A 21,287-nucleotide genomic window follows, 5' to 3' on the forward strand; every position below is an offset into this window, starting at 1 on the left:
TGTATGTAACAAACCTATTCATCCTCTGCGACTTTGAAGGCTCATCATCGTCTTCACACGGGTGAGAAACCTTTTTGTGTCAATTCTGCCAGAAATCCTTTACATTCAAGGGAAACATGAAGCAGCATGTTGCTAAGCATCACAAGGAGGCCGCTGAGCAGGCAGGCATCTCGTTCCACACACTGACAACTCCAATGACGGCTTCCCAAGCGGGCCAAAAACACCAAAGAAAGAGAAGAAATCTCCTGTCTCATCCAGTCCAAAGTACAATTTGGTCCTTCTCCCGGGATGTCTCCCTATGAGGTTCAGTCCCAGAACTACAAAGGCTACACAAGCCAGCCCCTGCCCAGCATGTTTACAGTGAAGTCGGAACCAGAGCAGTTTGCGAGCATGAACCGTCCATGTACAATTATCAGAGCCCATCCCCGCATAGCAGTCTGTCGGGCACACCTCCGCGGTTGTATCCCACTCCCCTCCTCAGAGCTTTGGTGGGAGTCCTGCAAAGTCTCTACAATCAGTGTATTCGTATGGGCCAATTAATCCAGGCATGTACGCAGGATTTCCAACAGACAGGCCTCCGTTCCCTGCCAACTTTCCGCATCTGTTGAACTTTACCGGTCACCCAGGGAATGTCAAGATGGAGTTACCCACCACCTGCTATTAGCGTAAGCAGCGATACTCACGACACCGACAGTCTTCCACCGCAGATCGCTAATGCTGTCCTAGGAATGCAACAGGAGGGATTGGGGTCTGGGGAATGGCCAGACTTCCTGGCCAGGTGAATGATGACAAAGGTGCTATGGCTGGTGCAGAGCATGAAGCTAGTCTCGGAGAGCTGGAGAAGAACGTAACACCGTTCCAGGCTCAAGATTCTATCCCAGTGTCAAGTCATGCGGAGAGCTATCTTCCAGAACTGGGGCATAATATGAGCAGCGAAAAAAGCTATCATGGTGTCAGCCATCCTGGTGATGCAGTTTCATGCTTGTCAACTCATTCTGTCTCTACCCCTAAGGCTCTACCTGGAATAGATTCTCTAGCTGGTCACATTGCATCTGGCCACCGATCAGATGATGGAGAGCAGCTTTCGATGGATCTAGAAGATCACCCATTGGTCAAACCCCTGTCTTCTTCTGTTGGTGGTGATGCGAGTGGACTTGTTGCTCCAGATACTCTAATGGGTTCCAATCCACTGCTTTCACCTAAGAACTCCAAAAGCATCATCTGTCCGATTTGCAACAAAGAGTTGGCCTATTCGAGCTCACTGTCTACCCACATGAGAGTTCATACTGGGCGAAAAAACCCTTCGAATGTGGCCTCTGCAAGAAGTCTTTTGCCCAAAGAAGCAACCTGAACACGCATGTCAAATCGTGTAGAAAGAAATTGGAAAAGGACGACCCCATGGCATTAGCTGGTCTCTCCCAGGCTCAAACTCGAGCTTGGCTCAGTTTTCTGGTAGTGAAAACTCCCAAGATCTGACAGTTTTGGGCGGGCCGTGGGATAACAGATGAGACCATGGGCTCTGTCTCAAGGCTACCAAGTTTAAGTAGCGACTGTGTCCACAAACTACGATGTTTGCCATGGATCTCTCACAGCAGCACCAAGCGGCGCACTCACAGCCACAGGTGTGTTCCACTCTGTTCCCCATGAATCCCATGGTTACAGGGTATGGACAGTGCAGGCTACACACCAGTATGTCCAGGGAGTACCAGGGATACCCCTCCCCTCCAGTGTATCCAGCCCCATCTATGGCCCACAGTGGAAGCATGCTGAGTCCACCCTACCACAGGGCTACCCTCACCAGTACAGCTACGGCAGTGCCATGTCATCAGCTTCATTTGTTAGCAATACCATCTTCCACTCTTAACTCCACTCCACTACCATCTATCAGCAATCTTTCTACCGCAACTGCTACAACAAGCACTGGAAACAGGCTACTAACTTCTCAGCGTGTTTTCCAACAGAAGCGATCCGTCCAATCTTGAGCTTTCAGAGGAGCCATTGTTTGACACAAAATTCCAGGACCTTCCTACAGACATGAGCACCCACTCTACATCAGTTTTACCTCTCTTAGCCCATACCTACAAAGACGAGCTGGCACCAAAGCCAACAATACCAAAAGAAGAGAGTAAGCTCTTGACTCTGGAACATATTCAGCAAGTCTGGGACAAGTTCCATGACAGCAGGTCATGAACGCTCAGTCTCGTCCGGTTGATGTGACGCCTTCAAAAATCACCAAGCAGGATGCAGCGAAGCGACGACAGCAGTCCGGGCCATGTCTGAGGAGGATCGTATCGCCCATCGTACCTGTCCTCATTGCAAGAAGGTGTTGTCCTGTCTGGCGGGTCTGCGTCATCACATGAGGATCCACACTGGGGAGAAACCATACAAGTGTGGGCTCTGTGGTAAAACGCTTCTCTCAGAGTGTAATACTCATACGCACATCAAGTCCTGTTACAAACAGAAGCTGAACAAGGGTTTACTGCCTGAGCATTTGGTTGATAAAGCTGAACCCGAAATCTACGCAATACTTACACTAGAAGAGGCAGGCGCTAAGGATTCCGTATCAAGAATGAGCCTGACGAATGATGCTTCACGACGAGTCTAAAACGGGTGACTTGGAGGACAGAGTGGATATTGTCAGTCGGACTGGAGGAGAACGGGGACGGGAAAAGTAATACAGATCTTGTCAAGAAGCCCTTATGGGCATAATTGATGACGAAGACTAGAAATGACGGGGATTGCAGGTTCGGAAGGTTCACGGTCACAATCACCAGAACTGAATGAAAGTTATGTGGGTAAAAAAGCTTTGATAATGTCGACGGAGGAGAGACACCAAAGAAGTTGAAAAAGGCGTACAAAAAGTACGGTATCGATAGCGGTTACAAAGGCACGGCAATGCTCTGAATGTAACACGGAGATAACTGGATCACCAAGTTCGATGTTGCATCATATGAGGACCCATACTAAAGAGAAGCCATACCTCTGTGACTACTGCTGCAGAACTTTCTCTATGAAGTTTCACTCAACAGGCACATACTGGCCATTCATGGAGAGAACCGACATGGACGCAAGAGCAAGGAGGAGGTTGCAAGGAATGGGAAGAGAAAATTGAATTTGAATGATGAAACTAGCGCGGGATACCAGTGAGGCCAAGGTTCTTAAAATAATGATAGTGACATAGCAATAATTGAGGGTCATGATAGAAGTGGTAGTAATGAGGAATGTAATGCAAAGGTTTCACATGCAATGGAGAAGGCAGGAGATGATAATTCCGATTTTAAGGAAACTGTCAAGAGTGTGATTGAAAACGTTAAGGCTGAAATTAATTCAGAAAAAGATTGAAAATGAGGTGATGAACAAGAAGAAAACTGTCGGTAAGGAGTTTGATTTGAATAAAAGTGTTAAAAACAAGAAGAATTTAGTTCTTGTCGATGAAGCCACAGTGAATTCTATGGAGATTGTGAAAAATGGATTAAAACACTGTGAGTACTGCGAGCGTGATTTTGCCCGTCCACAGCTTTTGTTAGCTCACATGAGGCAGCACACGGGGGGAGAAAAAACCATTTAAATGTGTCATGTGTGACAAGACGTTCTCCTACAAGGCGAGCCTGAAGAATCACTTTGAGAAGCACAAGGCGGAGATGTACCAATGCAATGTGTGCGAGGAGCTTTACACTACCGAGACCGAGCTCGCTGAACATTCTGTCAGTCACTCATGGGAGGACTGTCCTGACCTGGATGTGTTATAGTGTCATTTTCTTACTTACCGTACTGCATTTTTTCATAGACTTCTTAGACTTTATAGTTGTTGTTGTTATGATTTTATGTGGCTTTTCTGTTGTTGGTTGGTAGTTCCTACCAAACCTTTTGTATGATTTTAGAGAGATTTGTATACACACACCTATATAATGGTATCATTGGAATTAAGCTTTTTAGCTGTTCAGTATCACCATGTCTGCATGAAGGGGTTTGTACAATGTAGATGAATTGTTTATCAGTTTATGTGATTTTGGTCTCTCGGCTGCTTAATTTCTCAGTAGTTTTTAAGATTGATTGTTGTACAATATTTTAACCTTGATCAAAATTGTAATGATCTTAAAATGCATTTGCCTTGACAAGTCTGAACAAAATTAAACAGTAAAAAATATGCAATTTTTTATTCCTGTTTCTTTAACTTCTGTGCGACGTTCACATTTTGGGATATGAGGTAATATTATACAAAAACACCATTTTATGTGTTGCAAAAAAAATTATTGCTATGTTCTTGTTTGGCATACATGTAGAGTTGTAAAAACATAATTGCTTATATGATTCGGCTATTGCTCAAACTGTGGTGTTCATTTATTTTCATAAAAAATTTCAAATATTTGTCTTGCACGTTTTAAGAAATGTGTGTATATTCGCTTCTTTCATCTGTTGCAATTTCATGAAATTGAAAACTATTTTTAATAAGTCAGTAGTCATTACTGCTTAGAATTTATAAACAGGGTGGTATTTTGCTGGCTTTTATATTAATGCCCCCTAAGAAGAAGAGGGGGTATATTGTTTTGCACATGTCAGTCCGTCCGTCCACCAGATGGTTTCCGGATGATAACTCAAGAACGCTTAGGCCTAGGATCAAGAAACTTCAGAAGTACATTGATCATGACTCGCAGATGACCCCCTATTGATTTTGAGGTCAAGGTCACGGTGACCCGAAATAGTAAAATGGTTTCCGGATGATAACTCAAGAACGCTTAGGCCTAGGATCATGAAACTTTATAGGTGCATTGACCATGACTCGCAGATGACCCCTATTGATTTTCAAGTCACTAGGTAAAAGGTCAAGGTCATGTTGACCCGAAATAGTAAAATGGTTTCCGGATGATAACTCAAGAACGCCTATGCTTAGGATCATGAAACTTCATTGATCATGACTCGCAGATGACCCCTATTGATTTTCAGGTCAAAGGTTAAGGTCACAGTGACCCAAAATAGTAAAATGGTTTCCGGATGATAACTCAAGAACGCCTTTTTTTTTTATGCCTAGGATCATGAAACTTCATAGGTACATCGATCATGACTCGCAGATGACCCCTATTGTTTTTCAGGTCACTAGGTCAAAGGTCAAGGTTACGGTGACCCGAAATGGTAAAATGGTTTCTGGATGATTACTCAAGAACGCATACGCCTAGGATCATGAAACTTCATAGGTACATTGATAATGACTTGCAGATGACCCCTATTGATTTTCCGGTCACTACGTCAAAGGTCAAGGTCACGGTGACTTTACACAGTAATATGGTTTCCGGATGATAACTCAAGAAAGCTTACGCCTAGGATCATGAAACTTCAATGGTCATTGATCATGACTTGCAGATGACCCCTATTGATTTTCAGGTCACTAGATCAAAGGTCAAGGTCACAGTGTCAAATAACGTATTCACACAATGGCTGCCACTACAATTGACATCCCAAATGGGGGCCATGCATGTTTTACAAACAGCCCTTGTTTTCTTTTGTATTATTTTCTGGGAAAAAAAAAACATTCAGCGTGTTTTTTTTCTGAACAAATGTTTGTTAACTAATAAACTATATTATAAATGTTTGTATTAGTATTTTTGTAAGGAAACATTTTTTGGGTATTAAACATTGTAAGCTTTCTGTCATTTCAAGAACTTTTCCACATTTCTTGCAGTGTTGCATGAATACATGAATTGTAATTTGAGCCAATGGATTTAATAGTCAATGGATTTGACTGTTTGTTTTTTATGGTAATTGTTTCAACTTATTAATGGTTGTGATCAGTGGTATTTGATGGCTCAACATTTGTGTCTTTGTCTTCGGTTAATTTTTTATAAGGTTACATTTTCAAAGCATGAAGCTATTTTGGCTTCAACATGATTCAGAATTTGTATATCAAGGCTACTGATTTATGCACATGGGTATCAGTTTCAGGTTTTGCATTTATTGTCCCCTACCGGTGAAACCGGAGGGGACTTATGGTTTGCACTCCGTCTGTCAGTCAGTCAGTCAGTCTGTCTGTCACACTTTTCTGGATCCTGCAAGAACTTTAAAAGTTGTTCATATTATTTCATGAAACTTGAAACATGGATAGCTGGCAATATGGAGATTATGCACATCATTTCATTTTGTTCCTACGTCAAGAATTCTGGTTGCTATGGCAACAAAAAAAAATAAATTCTTACAATGATGGAGTTTCACCGGTAGGGGACAATATTGCTCAGCAATCTCTTGTTTAATATTAAGCTTTTTATTTATAAAATTCATTCTGCTCATTAAAAAAATATCTTGATCACAAAAACAGCGAAATGCAGGGCCCATATACTTACAAAATGTAAATTTTTTTTTTAATATTTGTTTAGTTACATTTGCTTACTTAAACAAACGAGTCTCTTTAGAATGAAGTCCGCTTAAGATCTAAAATAATTTGCTTTTTTAAGAGTGCAATGTACTTTTGAAACATTTCTGTCAATAAATATATCACCCCTTGGGTGAAAAAAGGTACTATCTGACATTGAAATTAGAAGGCACATGGAACCTTTTTGCACCAATGGGGCGAAATTATATTTGCTGGGTTTAAATGATTTGAATTCAGACTTCTTTCCTGAATTTTATGTTAACTTAACTTGATTTGAACACTTAAAGTATTTTCCTATTACATGTAATTGAATCAAACTGACTAGAAAATATATTTCTCTATATGATAAACCTATATTCAGTCGGAATTTACGATCGGAAACATCTGTTACATAGAAGGCAAAAAGAAATAAGCTACTGTAACTAGGTTTCAAAATTGCTGTGGGCTTTGTTAAACAATTGTTGATGTAGAATGAAGAAAATAAACATATTTTAGACAATATATCACCCCATTGGTGCAAAAAGGTACCATGTGCCTTCTTTTTTTCGATTTCACATGGTAACTTTTTGCACCCATTGGGCAATATATACTACTGGATTCATTCAAGTCTATATTGTCATACTGTTGAGTATAGGTAATTTAGATACATTTTGTAGGTGCCAATAGTGCTTATGATTCGGGTCAAGTTCATTACATTTTACCTTTGCTCATTTTTATTGAGATATATTTAGAGATCATATGCTTGAAATCTATAACATGCATGAAAATAATGTTGACAAATTATTGCTATGTATAGGAATATATATCCTTACTATTTAACCCTTTCAGTGCGGGAACCGAATTTTGAAGGCCTTTGCAAACAGTTTGGATCAAGATGAGACACCACAAAACGTAGCGTCTCATCAGGATCCAAACTGTTTGCTATTCTGATATTATTCTTTGAAAAAAAAAAAACAAATGCTAATTTTAGAAATTCAGCAGACGATATTTTAGCAGAAGACAAATTTCCCAGCATGCAAAGGGTTTAAGTTAAAAATATGTACGTATATATACATGCACACTTGTTAGGGCAGATTGTTCATTTACCCTGGGGTTTATTTCATTTTAATTACACTTATAGTCTTATAGGGCTTCAAAGAAGTGCCTCATTACACAAATCATCACCAAGCATAATTATGTCATCGCTGGCTATGTAGCCGTTAAATCTTGCACTTGTAGTTCTCATGATATTAGGTCATAATTCACACGTCTTTTTTCTATGGTGCATTGGTTATATCTCATTTAGATGTGAACGAAAGTTATTCAATTGCATTTAGACATTATTTTTTCCTGCCTTTTTTTTTATTATTTACATATCACATGTGGAGTTTTAATTTAGGTTTATTCCAAAAATGAATTTCTGATGTTGAGTGTGTAATTATTGTTTCATTTTACATGTCTCTATTATCTGTTACAATATTTTCACGATCTACACTCAATTTGTTGATTGTTAAATGAGTGTGAGTGGACACATTGTCTTTTAATTTTTGATTTAACCATTTTATTGTTTGTTTTACAATTTTTAATCAAATTAGTTACTGTTACTTCTTGACTACTGTAGAAATCAATGTTTTGGTGGAAGTTTTTTGAAACAGGTTATTCTCTCTTTATGTAATCATGCGTTTTGGTTTTGCTTTAAAAGTAATCAGAATTCTAGTTAGCCTTTGCCTTTTAAGTGTGAAAAACATACCTTAGTACATCAACAGAAAGGTTATATTACTAATTAATTTTATATGATTATTAACTAGCAAAATGAATTATTTTCACTCAAATGAGAAAGCAAATCTTCTTAGTGTTATTTGTCAATTAATTTTGTATTGCAATTAAATTTCTAAAAAAATCATGGTATATTTTTGGAAACGTTAATACTTAAAACACGAGGGTACAGTTTTGTACCTTTAACCCTTTCAGTGCGGGAACCGAATTTTGAAGGCCTTTGCAAACAGTTTGGATCCAGATGAGACGCCACAGAACGTGGCGTCTCATCTGGATCCAAACTGTTTGCTATTCTGATAGTATTCTTTGAAAAAAAATGAAGAAAATGCTTTTTTTACAAATTCAGCAGACAACATTTTAGCAGACGACAAATTTCCCAGCATGCAAAGGGTTAAATACTTTTCAATACCACGGCAGTGTGTGCAGTCTATTTTATAAATGCCGCAGTACATATGTTTTGTGTATCTGAGACGATGTCATTATGCAAACTATTTATTGTGTGATTGCTTATTTTACATAGCATGGACTTTATGCCATAGATGTTTGTCTATTTAAGACACATTGCAGAAAGATGTACAGATTTCTTAGTAGCGTTTTTTGCAATAATTTATTTTCTCTCTCTCCTCTTACTACTTTGTACCCTGCCCTGTAGAACAATTCAGTAATCCTTATGTCTATGTTTCACGTATTGTAACAAATAATACTTGTAGCAGCAAAAACATAACTTCTAGCTGCTTTTGCATTTTATATGAGTATGTTGTTAATGTTGTTTGGTAAATACTTTAAATAGGTCTGTAAAAGAGTCGTGTTTTGGGAAAACTGGGCTTAATGCATGCGCCTAGTGTCATCCCAGATCAGCCTGTGCAGTCTGCGTCCAGTAGTTTTCTCATTGTATATTTATGTGCTTCTGACACTGCATGCTTTCGATGAAAACAATTCTGACCAGTATAGTCAGTAAATTATGCATTTCTCCTTGTAATCTATGTTTGTTAGTCTGTCAAAATATTTTATTTTGAGTATTTATGTATGCCTTTGATAGATTTTGTAATATTTTATTAACCTCCCATGTGTGTTTTATGTTTCAAAGAATATCATTTAAAGTTTCTCTCATATGAACAAAATGGACATTGAATTTCATTTTCTTCAAGTCATTGTAAATGGTACTGCAAATAGAGTGGTTTTCATTGAATGTACAAAAAGCTTTTCTGTAAATACATACAAAAAATCATATTTTTATTATTTTATGTACAAAGTATGTAATTGTTTATATACAAGCTTATAGTTTCTATGGACATGCCATAGGGTGTTTTTTACTCTCTAATATTATATTCTAAACATTTTATAATACTAATTATTCGATTATGAGATCTGAATACTAATTAAAACATAGGACAAACATGTTTGTTTTTGTTTATTGTTCAAGTGTTGGCCTCTTATTGTCCCCTACCGGTTTCACCGGAGGGGACTTATGGTTTGCGCTCTGTCTGTCAGTCAGTCACACTTCTGGATCCTGCGATAACTTTAAAAGTTCTTAATATTTTTTCATGAAACTTGAAACATGCATAGATGGCAATATGGACATTATGCACGTCATTTCATTTTGTTCCTACGTCAAAAATTCTGGTTGCTATGGCAACAAATAAACTAGAATGTTAACAAGGTTTTACAAAAGCATGATATATAGCCATATTAGGGAAAATGCCCCGCCCCCTGGTGGCAATGTTTTTTAAGCAACCAAAACCATTTTCGAACTCATCCAAGATATCATTAGGACAAATCTTCTGACCAAAGTTCATGAAGATCGGAAAATAAATGTGGCCTCTAGAGTGTAAACAAGGTTTTACTATAGCAATATAAGGAAAAATGCCCTGCCCCCTGGCGGCCATGTTTTTCAACCAACGGGCATCATTTTTTAACTTGTCCAAGATATTTTTGGGATTAATCTCTGACCAAGTTTCATGAAGATCGGACAATAAATGTGGACTCTAGAGTGTTAACAACATTTTACTATAGCCATATATAGGCATATAAGGAAAAATGCCCCACCCTTTGGCAGCCATGTTTTACAAGCAAATGTTACCATTTTTGAACTCATCCAAGATATCATACAGACCAATCTTCTGACCAAATTTCATGAAGATTGGACAATAAATGTGGCCTCTAGAGTGTTAACAAGGTTTTACTATAGCCATATAAAAAAAACTGCCACGCCCCCTGGCGGCCATGTTTTTTCACCGATCTGGACCATTTTTGAACTCGTCCGAGATATCAATGAAACCAATGTTTGACCAAGTTTCATGATGATTGGGCAAAAATTGTGACTTGTAGAGTGTTCATAAGGTTTCTCTATAGCCATATAAGGAATACTGCCCCGCCCCCTGGCAGCCATGTTTTTCAACGGACCAAAACCATTTTTGAACTCGACCAACATATCATTTAGACAAACATTTTGACAAAGTTACATGAAGATTGGGCATCAAATGTGACTTCTACAGTGTTCACAAGGTTTTTCTTTTTTTGACCTAGTGACCTAGTTTTTGACCCAGCATGACCCAGTTTCGAACTCAGTCGAGGTATCAATGGGACAAATGTTCTGACCAAATTTCATGAAGATCAGACAATAAATGTGGCCTCTAGAGTGTTCACAAGGCAAAATGTTGACGACGCAAGACGGACAAAAGGCGATCACAAAAGCTCACTATGAGCACGTTGTGCTCAGGTGAGCTAAAAATAAAAAATCTGACAATGGTGGAATTTCTGACAATGATGGAGCCGGTAGGGGGCTATATTGCTTGGCAATAGTCTTGTTATTACTGGTATGTCCACATCACAGATTTAAAATAAGATACCCTCTAGAAAGAAAATGGTATATAAAGAAACCAGTGTTCATTTTAAAAGCCCCTGTGACCTTGTTTTTTGACATGGTGACCTCGGCTGATTGGCATCTTCTTTACCTCTCGCGTACCTATTAAGATGACAACAGTTTTCATTTTACTGCAGAAACAAAATCTGTGACCTTGACCTTTTAAGTCTCAAAATGTAATGCATCTCCCCCTTTTCAAAAGTAATCAGCATACTAACATAAATGACGTTAGTTCAAACATTCTCCAGATATCATGGAGAATACTTCAAGGACCAAATAACCAACAGATGCAAGGACAGTACATTTCAAATTGCTACAAGAGCATTAGAAAATTGTATTTACACAGGAAAAGGTCTCTTACAAGTTTTAAATCCTTGTCTTTTGACAGAATAAGACTAGTTTTAGTCTAAGATTCGTTCGTAGACCATGTAATTATATGTTGATTCTTGGCTACAATTAAATTCAACAAGAGACGTGTTTGTCAGAAACACAATGCCCCCTATTGCGCTGCTTTGAAATATTTTTATTTTTTTGACCTTTGACCTTGAAGGATGACCTTGAACTTCCACCACTCAAAATGTGCAGCTTCATGAGATACACGTGCATTCCAAATATCAAGTTGCTATCTTTAATATTGCAAAAGTTATGGTCAATTTTTTTTTTCAGACTAACATACTGACGGACAGTTCAACTGCTATATGCCACCCTACCGGGGGCATACAAATGAGCTTAAATGGAACCAAACTGACTTCAGAAATGTAAGACCTGTAAGAAGCACCTTAACAGTAAGTAATGAGCCCAGTATGTAGATGTTAACATTTTTAGGGTATAATATTTAACAACACTAAGTATCATTCAACATTTTATGATTTATCCAACAGCAATAATCCATTCAAAAAACATTTTTAAAAAAAAGATACATTTAACAGAACATGTCTCTGAAAAAAATATTGCATGGATCAGTATATACAATTTGCTATAGAAAATTTCAACATGAACATACATTGTAAAAAATGTGAACAATGTACCAGGAGTGAGCACATATATGGTTTATTTTATGCTTTGTGATTTGTAAGGACATAATTATGATTTTAAACTGATTATTCACTGTTTCATTCAATGAAAACAAAACAGTCAAAGTTTCCGATATGTTGCACTGTTATGCTTGGTGCCTGAATTTCAATAAAAATAAAATTGAACATAAACAATACCAGACTCAAAACTTGCAAAATGATATCGATATTTTGATGTCATGACATTAGTATCACTGCACAATTCTCCAGTAAAACCCTTTAAAAATGTAATTAATAAAATGTTGGGTTCAGTTCTATTTTTTTTTATTCACTAGTGAAACTACAAATTTCTTTGATCACTCAAGAATACAAGAAACCGTCGGAGACGGTTGATGCTCCCCAAAGTTTTTTTTGTCACAATATTGCACTATAAATTCAGATTAAAGGAAACGTCTTGAGGGCACAGTATTTGGGGGGAACAATAATTTTTTATAGAAAATTTCAAAGGGCCATAACTGTGAAAAATCATCCGACCAGAACCCCCTGATAATATGCACATCTCCTCTAGGTAGTGAAGCTTCCCATAAAGTTTAATTGAATTCCGGTCATTAATTGCTGAGAAATAGCCCGGACAAAAATTGTGCATGGATGGACACACGCACGGACAGATGAAGCGGCGACTATATGCTCCCCCTAAAAAATTTTGGGGGGAGCATAAAAAGTTAATGATCTAATGAAACCAACAAATATCCTCTAAATCTGCTTAACATTTTGCACACATTTGTAACACATCAGTTACAACATTTTCAATCAATTCGATGTATGGTATATTATCATTATTTAATAAAACATAATAATCACAATGTTTCTTTTTTTCATATACAATAACTTAGAATGAACCTCACTGATTACCGGTAACAAAGCAAATTAATCCTCACTAGTTCACTAAACAACAAGAGCTGTCACCATAGGATGACTTCTGCCCCCTATAAACACTTGATAGAAGTTATGAGCTTTTTTCGAAACCTAAAAGCAGATTTCGAAACCTATACGTGGACCCTAAGGTCAAGGTCACAGCGGTCAAAAGTTGTGTGCGTATGGAAAGGCCTTGTCCATATACATATGCATGCCAAATATGAAATTGCTATCTGAAGCGACATAGAAGTTATGAGCATTTTTCAAAACCTAAACGCAAAGTGTGACGGACAGACAGACGGACGGACAGTCCGATCACTATATGCCCTCCTTCGGGGGCATAAAAATCATCCTCAATACTTAACAATACTTTATCTCTTAATATACTTATACTTTTTCAGATATGCATTCAATGCCCCTTTCATGCAAAATTTCTATCCATGTAAAAGTTCAGTAAAACAAGCAAATTCATTGAATTGATATCCCCCGCCAATATGCTTCTGGGCACAAAATGTTATATTTGACTCTCAAAAAAGCATTTTTTCCAGATGCAAAGGGCCAAAACTCCGTTATTATGCGATGGCGTACAATGCCATTTGGCGTGCATCATCCTCTTATCCATATATATATATACTCATACCAAGTTTCAATGAAATCTGCCAAAGCACTTCCAAGATATGGCTCCGGACACAAAAAAGCATTTTTTCAAGATACGAAGGGCCATAACTCCATAATTAACAGATGGTTTACAATGCCATTTGGCGTGCATCATCCTCTTATCCATATATATACTCATACCAAGTTTCAAAGAAGTCCGCCAAAGCAATTCCAAGATATGGCTCCTGACATAAAAGTGCCAGACGGACGGGCGGAAAGACGGACGGACAACGCCAAAACAATATTCCCTGCCTCTGGCGGGGGATAATTACATATGCACGTACGTACGTACACACAGATACCAATTTTCTGAAAAACTTACTACAAATGATACATGTAGTATAAAAAACTGATATGTGAATTGCATTAATATAATTTAATAAAGTCATTTCGGAAGGGAACACACATTGACTATATAATGGTATATGCTTTAATATTTCAGCATGCTTATGATTAAAAAAATCATTTAACAAGAACAGCTTTAGTCACAGAATACCAACATGCATCAGTTTACACTATATGCAGTTAATCATATGTATTTAAACAAGAGATGTTTGTCAGAAACACAATGCCCCCTTCTGTGCCGCTTTGAAGCCATATATTTGACATTTGACCTTGAAGGATGACCTTGACCTTTCATTACTCAAAATGTGCAGCTCCATGAGATACACATGCATGGCAAACATCAAGTTGCTATCTGAAGCGACATAGAAGTTATGAGCATTTTTTGAAACCTATATGCGAAACCTAAATGCAAAGTGTGACGGAAAGACAGACAGACAGACGGACCAACGGACGGTCCGATCACTATATGCCCTCCTTTGGGGGCATAAAAACAACACACTTAATTAAAACAGATTTTTGAAGTCACACATTCAAGCCAGATGGCTAGATGTAAAACAATGCTACACAATTGTTTAGTTTCTGTATATTTAATAATTAAACTTTTAAAACAAAGTCTCAATACATATACCAAGATCATTACCCTGAATATGTTCCTATCTACGTTATATGGGTGTCCTGTTTTTACACACTTGTGAGCATAGTCTGAATTTCATTGTCATGTAGCAAATTTTATTTGAATTTGTACAATTGGATTATAGATAATTTCATACATGTAGGCAGTTTTGTTGAAGACCAAAGTGAGAACCATAATATAGTATTGTTGTCATTCACGCATAATGATAACAGCTAGGTGTCTTCAAAAACTAACTCCTACATACGGGAGACAACTTTTACAAAACTGAAACAAATCAAATGTTTCTTTGTCTCCTTGGTTTTTAAGTCGGTGAAACATATATGTAGCACACGTTTGACTGTTAAAACAATTCTCCAACTTTTCAAATCATGAGCAAAAATGTTTCAGGACAAAACAGATAACCTTATAAACAAAAATATGAGTCCCGTTCTGAGCAAACTGGGCATAATGCATGTCCGTAAAGTGTCGTCCCCAGATTAGCCTGTGTAGTCCACACAGGCTAATCAGGGACGACACTTTCCGCTTTAACTAGATTTTCAGTAAAAAGCGACTTTCTTTAAACAAAAAATACCATTAACTTCACACACATGCATTTTGCTTAATTTTCACAAAACAGATTACCTAATAAACAAAAATATGTAGCTGAATAGGCAAATGCATTACAAACCCAAAAGGAATGAAAGAACAATATGGAATCAAAGTTAAATGCATATGTGTATAACGTATATATACTTAAGTACTCAATGAAATGTGTATCCCATGAAATACATTTATATCCATATTGAGCTAAAAACACAATTAATGTCATTACAACCAACTAAATTCTGTTTATTGAATGTCGTCTATTAACTATAAAATAATGTCTAATGACTGTTGCATACAATTTTAAGCAAAGCAAATTCCTCATTTATACCATAGACTTGAGTTTATTTATTTTAATTTTATTTTCCATTTAACCCTTTCCCACTCAGAAGCAAAGAGAAAATGGCTATGTGCAAACAGCATAAAACCAGAAAGCCTGCGATTAACTCGCAGTCTGTTCAGGTTTTATGCTGTTTGCTACTTATTAGTATCTAAGGGTTGGAAATGAAGCCTTTAAAACTTGAATAATGTTAAGCGTTTGCAACGCTAAATAATTTTCAGGTTTTTAAATCGTCAAAAGATGCATATTATGGATATGTTAGAGCATGGTTAGTGTTCAGTAATATTTTTTCCCAGCAAATAACATAATTACAATGAAAATTTGCAAATCTGACTTTTTTCAATTCTGTCAATTTATAAAAACCTGAAAAGGTCCCTTAAATATACTTTTTTGTTTATAATATATACATTACACAGTTTATGGTTTTAGTTTGATTTTTGTGTTGCTCATTTTGCTGTTGTTTTTTTCTTGTTTTTATTAACATTTTTGGTTAATAGACATGCAAAAACAAACAAAGAACCCTTATACCAGTTCAGAAAACAGGGATTGATGCATGTGCTTAAAGTTTAGTCCAAGTTTTAAAAATTAAGTGGTCAAATCGGGAAACATTTTAGCACATAGTAGCACAATAATAAATAACTGCTTTTTAGAGTTACAATTGAACAACTTAATATCAGTAGATCTGTAATAAATAATGCCTTAATACTTAAGTAATTAAGATTCTATGTCTCCATATATATATATATATATATATTTTTTTTTAGTTTCATAAAATGTATAACAAAAGCATATGGAGATTACTTAAGCACACAATATATTCTGGTTCATGTATATGAGTCCCGTTCTGAGAAAACTGGGCTTAATACATGTGCGTAAAGTATTGTCCCAGATTAGCCTGTGCAGTCCGCACAGGCTAATCAGGGACGACACTTTCCGCTTTTATGGAATTTTTTGTTTAAAGGAAGTCTCTTCTACACGAAAATCCAGTTAAGGCGGAAAGTGTCATCCCTGATTAGCCTGTTAGGACTGCACAGGCTAATCTGGAACAACACTATGCACATGCATTATGCCCAGTTTTCTTAGATCGCGACACATATAATCTTTCAACTGATGAAATACTTTTTAAATAAAATAATAGCATTATATAAAAACTTAATACTAATACAACATTCTGTATAGATGCTGTGTACCTTTAAATAAATACATAAATATTGAATATCATTAAAGAATCAAAATAATAAATAAAAAATAATTTTATTTAAAAATCCTCTTTGTACTAAGCCGCAAGCTTGCCACAATTGAAAACAATTCAACGAAAGAATGTTTTTTCAATGCACAAACAAATTATTCTAAAAATTATAAAATAAAAATTAAAAAGGATTAGATAAAGAACAAATCTTTCATAGGTGTTAGGCATTCAAAACAAGAAATGCATTAAAACATACATCAAAGTTGAAGATAATCAAATTATCCATGCACACAGTATACCATAGTCAACATTCTTGAATTAATTACGAAATAAATCACTTTTTTTCAAATAAATATGACTCAAAAAGTGAAATAAAACTTCAACAGTGTAAATAAAAACTACAACCTAAGAGCAAGCATTCATCACAAATGAGTGACTTCGTCGATTTTGTTTTCTAGCTCAAGCTCATCTAAATCACGAACGACCGCCTCGTCATCACAGTTCGTCTCTGTCATGTTTTGTTTCCAGTTCACCCCCTGTTGGGTCATACCCTGCCATATATTGTCCCTGGCTTTCCCCCCACCCGTTGCTATGTTCAGGTCATGTGGTCTGTCCTTGACGACCACACAAGAGGCACTAATGGTCTTGATATCACATCCAGTCACACCCTGAGATAAAACTGGCGTTTTACATGTACCTGAGATACCTGTCAACGATGAGTTGTCACCCATTTCTGAGGAAATCTGCAAGAATGAGGCCCCTGCAGATGCTGTTTTTAGATTATCACAATCTCTTTTATCACTTAATGCTTTTTCCGTCCCTGAACACAATGTTGGGGGAAAGTCAGTGTCATAGTTCTCTATATTGGAGCTGATTTCTTTGTTCATCAAACTGAACAAGTGCCCACCCTTGTTTAGTAAATCACCAAACGACTGCGAGATCGTTTTCTTTCCCAAATTAATTTCAGCTAAGTCATGGTCCATGGAGTGATTGTCCTGAGCAAACACAGCTTCCGAATGATCCTGACTCACTGCTGACTTTGGATCATAATCAGATGTCTGGTTGCTACTGTATGCCTGGTTGCTAGGGATCTCTTCCATCTCCATGGTGATGGTATCCCCTGACGACCGGGATGCCTCGCTCTCCTGGTATTCAGCAGACTGCTTTATGAGATCCTCCAGAACCTGATTGTGTTACAGAAATAAGAAGAAATCTGAGATCAAACTATCATTTTTGAACAGAAATTACAAGCACATTTCAGAACAAATTATCTTTTTTGAATAGAAATAATAAGCAAATTCAGATCAAATTATTATTTTTGAACAAAAATTACAAGCAAATCTGAGATCAAATGATCATTTTTGAACTGAAATTACAAGCGAATTTCAGAACAAATTATCTTTTTTGAATAGAAATAATAAGCAAATTCAGATCAAATTAAATATTTGTTAACAAAAATATTACAAGCAAATCTGAGATCAAACTATCATTTTTTAACTGAAATTACAAGCGAATTTCAGATCAAATTATCACTCTTGAACAGAAATAAGAATCAAAGTCCATATCAAATTATACTTTTTAACAGAAATTAGAAGCACATTTTGGATAAAACAATCATAATTCAACTGAAATTAGAAGCAAATTTCAGATCAAACTATCAAATTCATAAATATTTACCCCCTTTTATTAAAAGATGTAAAGTCAGTCTACAATAGCCTTTCTAATGTCAATTCATCATAATTGTTAATATTATATTCCAAATTGCAAAATGCAAAATGATAATACTATATGTACAGAGCTCCAGATAAGGTTTTGTGAAATTCTTAAATTACTACCAGATTTTCAAAAAGAATTCTTAACTCTGAAATTTTATTCTTAACGTTACTACTAAGTTTTGGAAAATAATTATTTTTTATTTTCTAAATGACCTTAAAATAAATAATAATGGTTATTTTCATGCAAAAAAAATCAAAATAAACATACTAGCAACTTTATTTATACGAGTTCAACAGTGTCTTTTCAGTATTATACAATTTTATTTTTCAAATACCTTCATATGCCCAAACTGTGCTTAGATTGCATGCCTTAGATGAATTTTTACATATTTCACAATTAAAACGGGTCACCCCTTCAATCTTTTCAACGATTAGCCACGGTCCCTTCCACTCGTTCAATGTTTTTTTTTGTGTTTAAGTTTGGACCCGTCGTGTCCCGTTTTTGTTGAGCTTTTCCGACTGTGTCGGGAACTGAACATACAACATCGTATAAGATCTTTTCTATAATGTCTTTCTAAACATTTAACTTCAGCTCACTTTGCGTACAATATGTTAAAAGCGTGTTTTTGGACGCTTTGCAGTTTTTTAGGACGCTCTCTGGGCGCCGCCATTGTTTTTTGACAGATAGACTGTATACGCCGCTTTTATTGGAAAAAAATGCGCTTTGTTAAACAAACCCGATAACCATTCTATATAAGCACCGCAAAGATCTTTAATACGCGAAAAGAACTCAATAAAAATCGATACGAACCGATGTAAAAATAATATTCGTAACTTGATTTTCTAATTCTTAATGGTACGACAAGATTTTAAAATAAATAAGTAACGGACTTGAAAATAATTCATAATTACAAAAATACGACCCTTATCTGGAGCTCTGATGTATGTACATGTAGTATGAAATCAGTAAATTTTGGTCTGTGCTAAAGACCCATTTGCAAGCATTTTAAACAAATCTTGCAGAGCAATTTAAAACATATATTATTGGTCCCATGAATATGCCATGGTATAGATCAGTGTACCCATTCACACATACTTTTTCGCATATACATGTACTTTTACACATATACTTTTTCACATACAAACCACTGATAAATTATACAACATTAAAAAATACCATATACTGTATGTAAAAAGCATGTATGAACACTTGAGTGTTTTCCCTATCAAAATTCACTGTAACACATTATCCACTTGAAAAATGTCTGCCTAATTTAAAATCAACTTTATCCATGCTACAAAACAACCCCATCATATTTTTCTAAACTTTTCTCTTTTGAATTATATATTAATGGATTAACTGCTTTGTCACAGACGTGACTATTACCCCCACATGCCGCATTGACACATAATATTTTGCATGTCGTCTTCACAAAAATTAGCAGACACCATGCTCAATTTTTAAAATGCACTAAGTGACCCCTTGACCTAGTTTTATACCCAGAAAGGCTCATGTTAAAACTTGGCCTTAAGATCATCTCCATACAACTTCTGACCGAGTTTGGTGAAGATCGGATGTAAACTACTTGAATTAGAGAGCGGACACCATGCTGAATGTTAAACAAGAGCACCGCCTTGCGGGTGCAGACCGCTCATCTATTTTCTTTTTAAAGGTGAAGGGACTCTCATTTTTAATCACAAAGGAGGGAGGGGTGGAGTGAAGAGGGGTGTATAGTGTGGGGTTGTGGACATTTATTACATTATCTTCCAAAAAAGCGAAAAAATAAAAAAATAAAAATCGGGGGTGGGGGGGGGTGGGGGGGGGGGATGGGGGGGGGGGGGGGTTTGGGTGCGATGGTTGGACGGTATTTCAAACATAACCGTTTAAAAAAATAAAAATTGGGGGGAGGGGGGGGGTATAGTGTGAGGGTGTGGTGGTAATATGTGAGATGATCTTAAAAAAAAATAAAAAAAAAAAAAAAAAAAAATTGGGGGTGGGGGGGTGGGGGGGTGGGGGTGGAGTGGGGGTATAGTGTGAGGGTGTGGTGGTCATTTGTGAGATGATCTTAAAAAAAAAAAAAATTAGGGGGGGAGGGGGGGAGGGCACGGGGGATAGTTTGGGTGGAGTCTATTGTGGTATGTCAGGTAAGAGTAGTTTTGTCAAAGTATCAATCAAATCTAATCATAAATAAAGAAGTTATGGCAATTTTAGCAAAATTTAATTATTTGACCTTGAGAGTCAAGGTCATTCAAAGGTCAAGGTAAAATTCAACTTGCCAGGTACAGTAACCTCATGATAGCATGAAAGTATTTGAAGTTTGAAAGCAATAGCCTTGATACTTAAGACGTAAAGTGGATCGAAACACAAAATTTAACCATACATTCAAAGTTACTAAGTAAAAAAAGGGCCATAATTCCGTAACAATGACAACCAGAGTTATGCAACTTGTCCTGTTACTGTACCCTTATGATAGTTTGTGAGTGTTCCAAGTATGAAAGCAATGTCTATGATACTTTAGGGGTAAAGTGGACCAAAACACAAATCTTAACCAAATTTTCAATTTTCTAAGTAAAAAGGGCCCATAATTCCGTCCAAATGCCAGTCAGAGTTACATAACTTTGCCTGCACGATCCCCTTATGATAGTTAATAAGTGTTGCAAGTATGAAAGCGATAGCTTTGATACTGTAGGAATAAAGTGGACCTAAACACAAAACTTAACAAAATTTTCAATTTTCTAAGTATAAAAAGGGCACATAATTCTGTTAAAATGCCAGTCAGAGTTACATTACTTTGCCTGCACAGTCCCCTTATGATAGTTAGTAAGTGTTGCAAGTATGAAAGCAATAGCTTTGATACTTAAGGAATAAAATGGACCTAAACACAAAACTTAACCAAAATTTTCAATTTTCTAAGTAT

The 21,287-nt window shown here is 36.5% G+C and overlaps 2 protein-coding genes across 2 annotated transcripts in view; one reads left to right on the top strand and one right to left on the bottom strand.

Moving 5' to 3' along the window:
- The first annotated feature begins 2,272 nt into the window (after positions 1 to 2,272).
- On the top strand, positions 2,273 to 3,749 carry LOC127848978 (zinc finger protein 578-like). The gene is made up of 3 exons (XM_052381707.1): positions 2,273 to 2,560; positions 3,001 to 3,143; positions 3,542 to 3,749. The coding sequence occupies exons 1-3, from the start codon at positions 2,273 to 2,275 to the stop codon at positions 3,747 to 3,749; spliced, it is 639 nt and encodes a 212-aa protein (XP_052237667.1).
- Positions 3,750 to 16,192: 12,443 nt separating this feature from the next.
- The window catches only part of LOC127848268 (myosin-2 heavy chain-like), a 28,537-nt gene continuing 23,442 nt past the window's right edge, over positions 16,193 to 21,287 (bottom strand). Inside the window, exon 12 of the mRNA XM_052380635.1 lies at positions 16,193 to 17,838. Within this exon, the coding sequence (XP_052236595.1) occupies positions 17,077 to 17,838 (762 nt within the window). The 3' untranslated portion in view covers positions 16,193 to 17,076. The remainder of the gene's footprint in view (positions 17,839 to 21,287) is intronic.

The sequence above is a fragment of the Dreissena polymorpha genome, chromosome 10 (genome assembly GCF_020536995.1).
Source record: "Dreissena polymorpha isolate Duluth1 chromosome 10, UMN_Dpol_1.0, whole genome shotgun sequence".
In the NCBI taxonomy this organism is placed as follows: Eukaryota; Metazoa; Mollusca; class Bivalvia; order Myida; family Dreissenidae; genus Dreissena; species Dreissena polymorpha.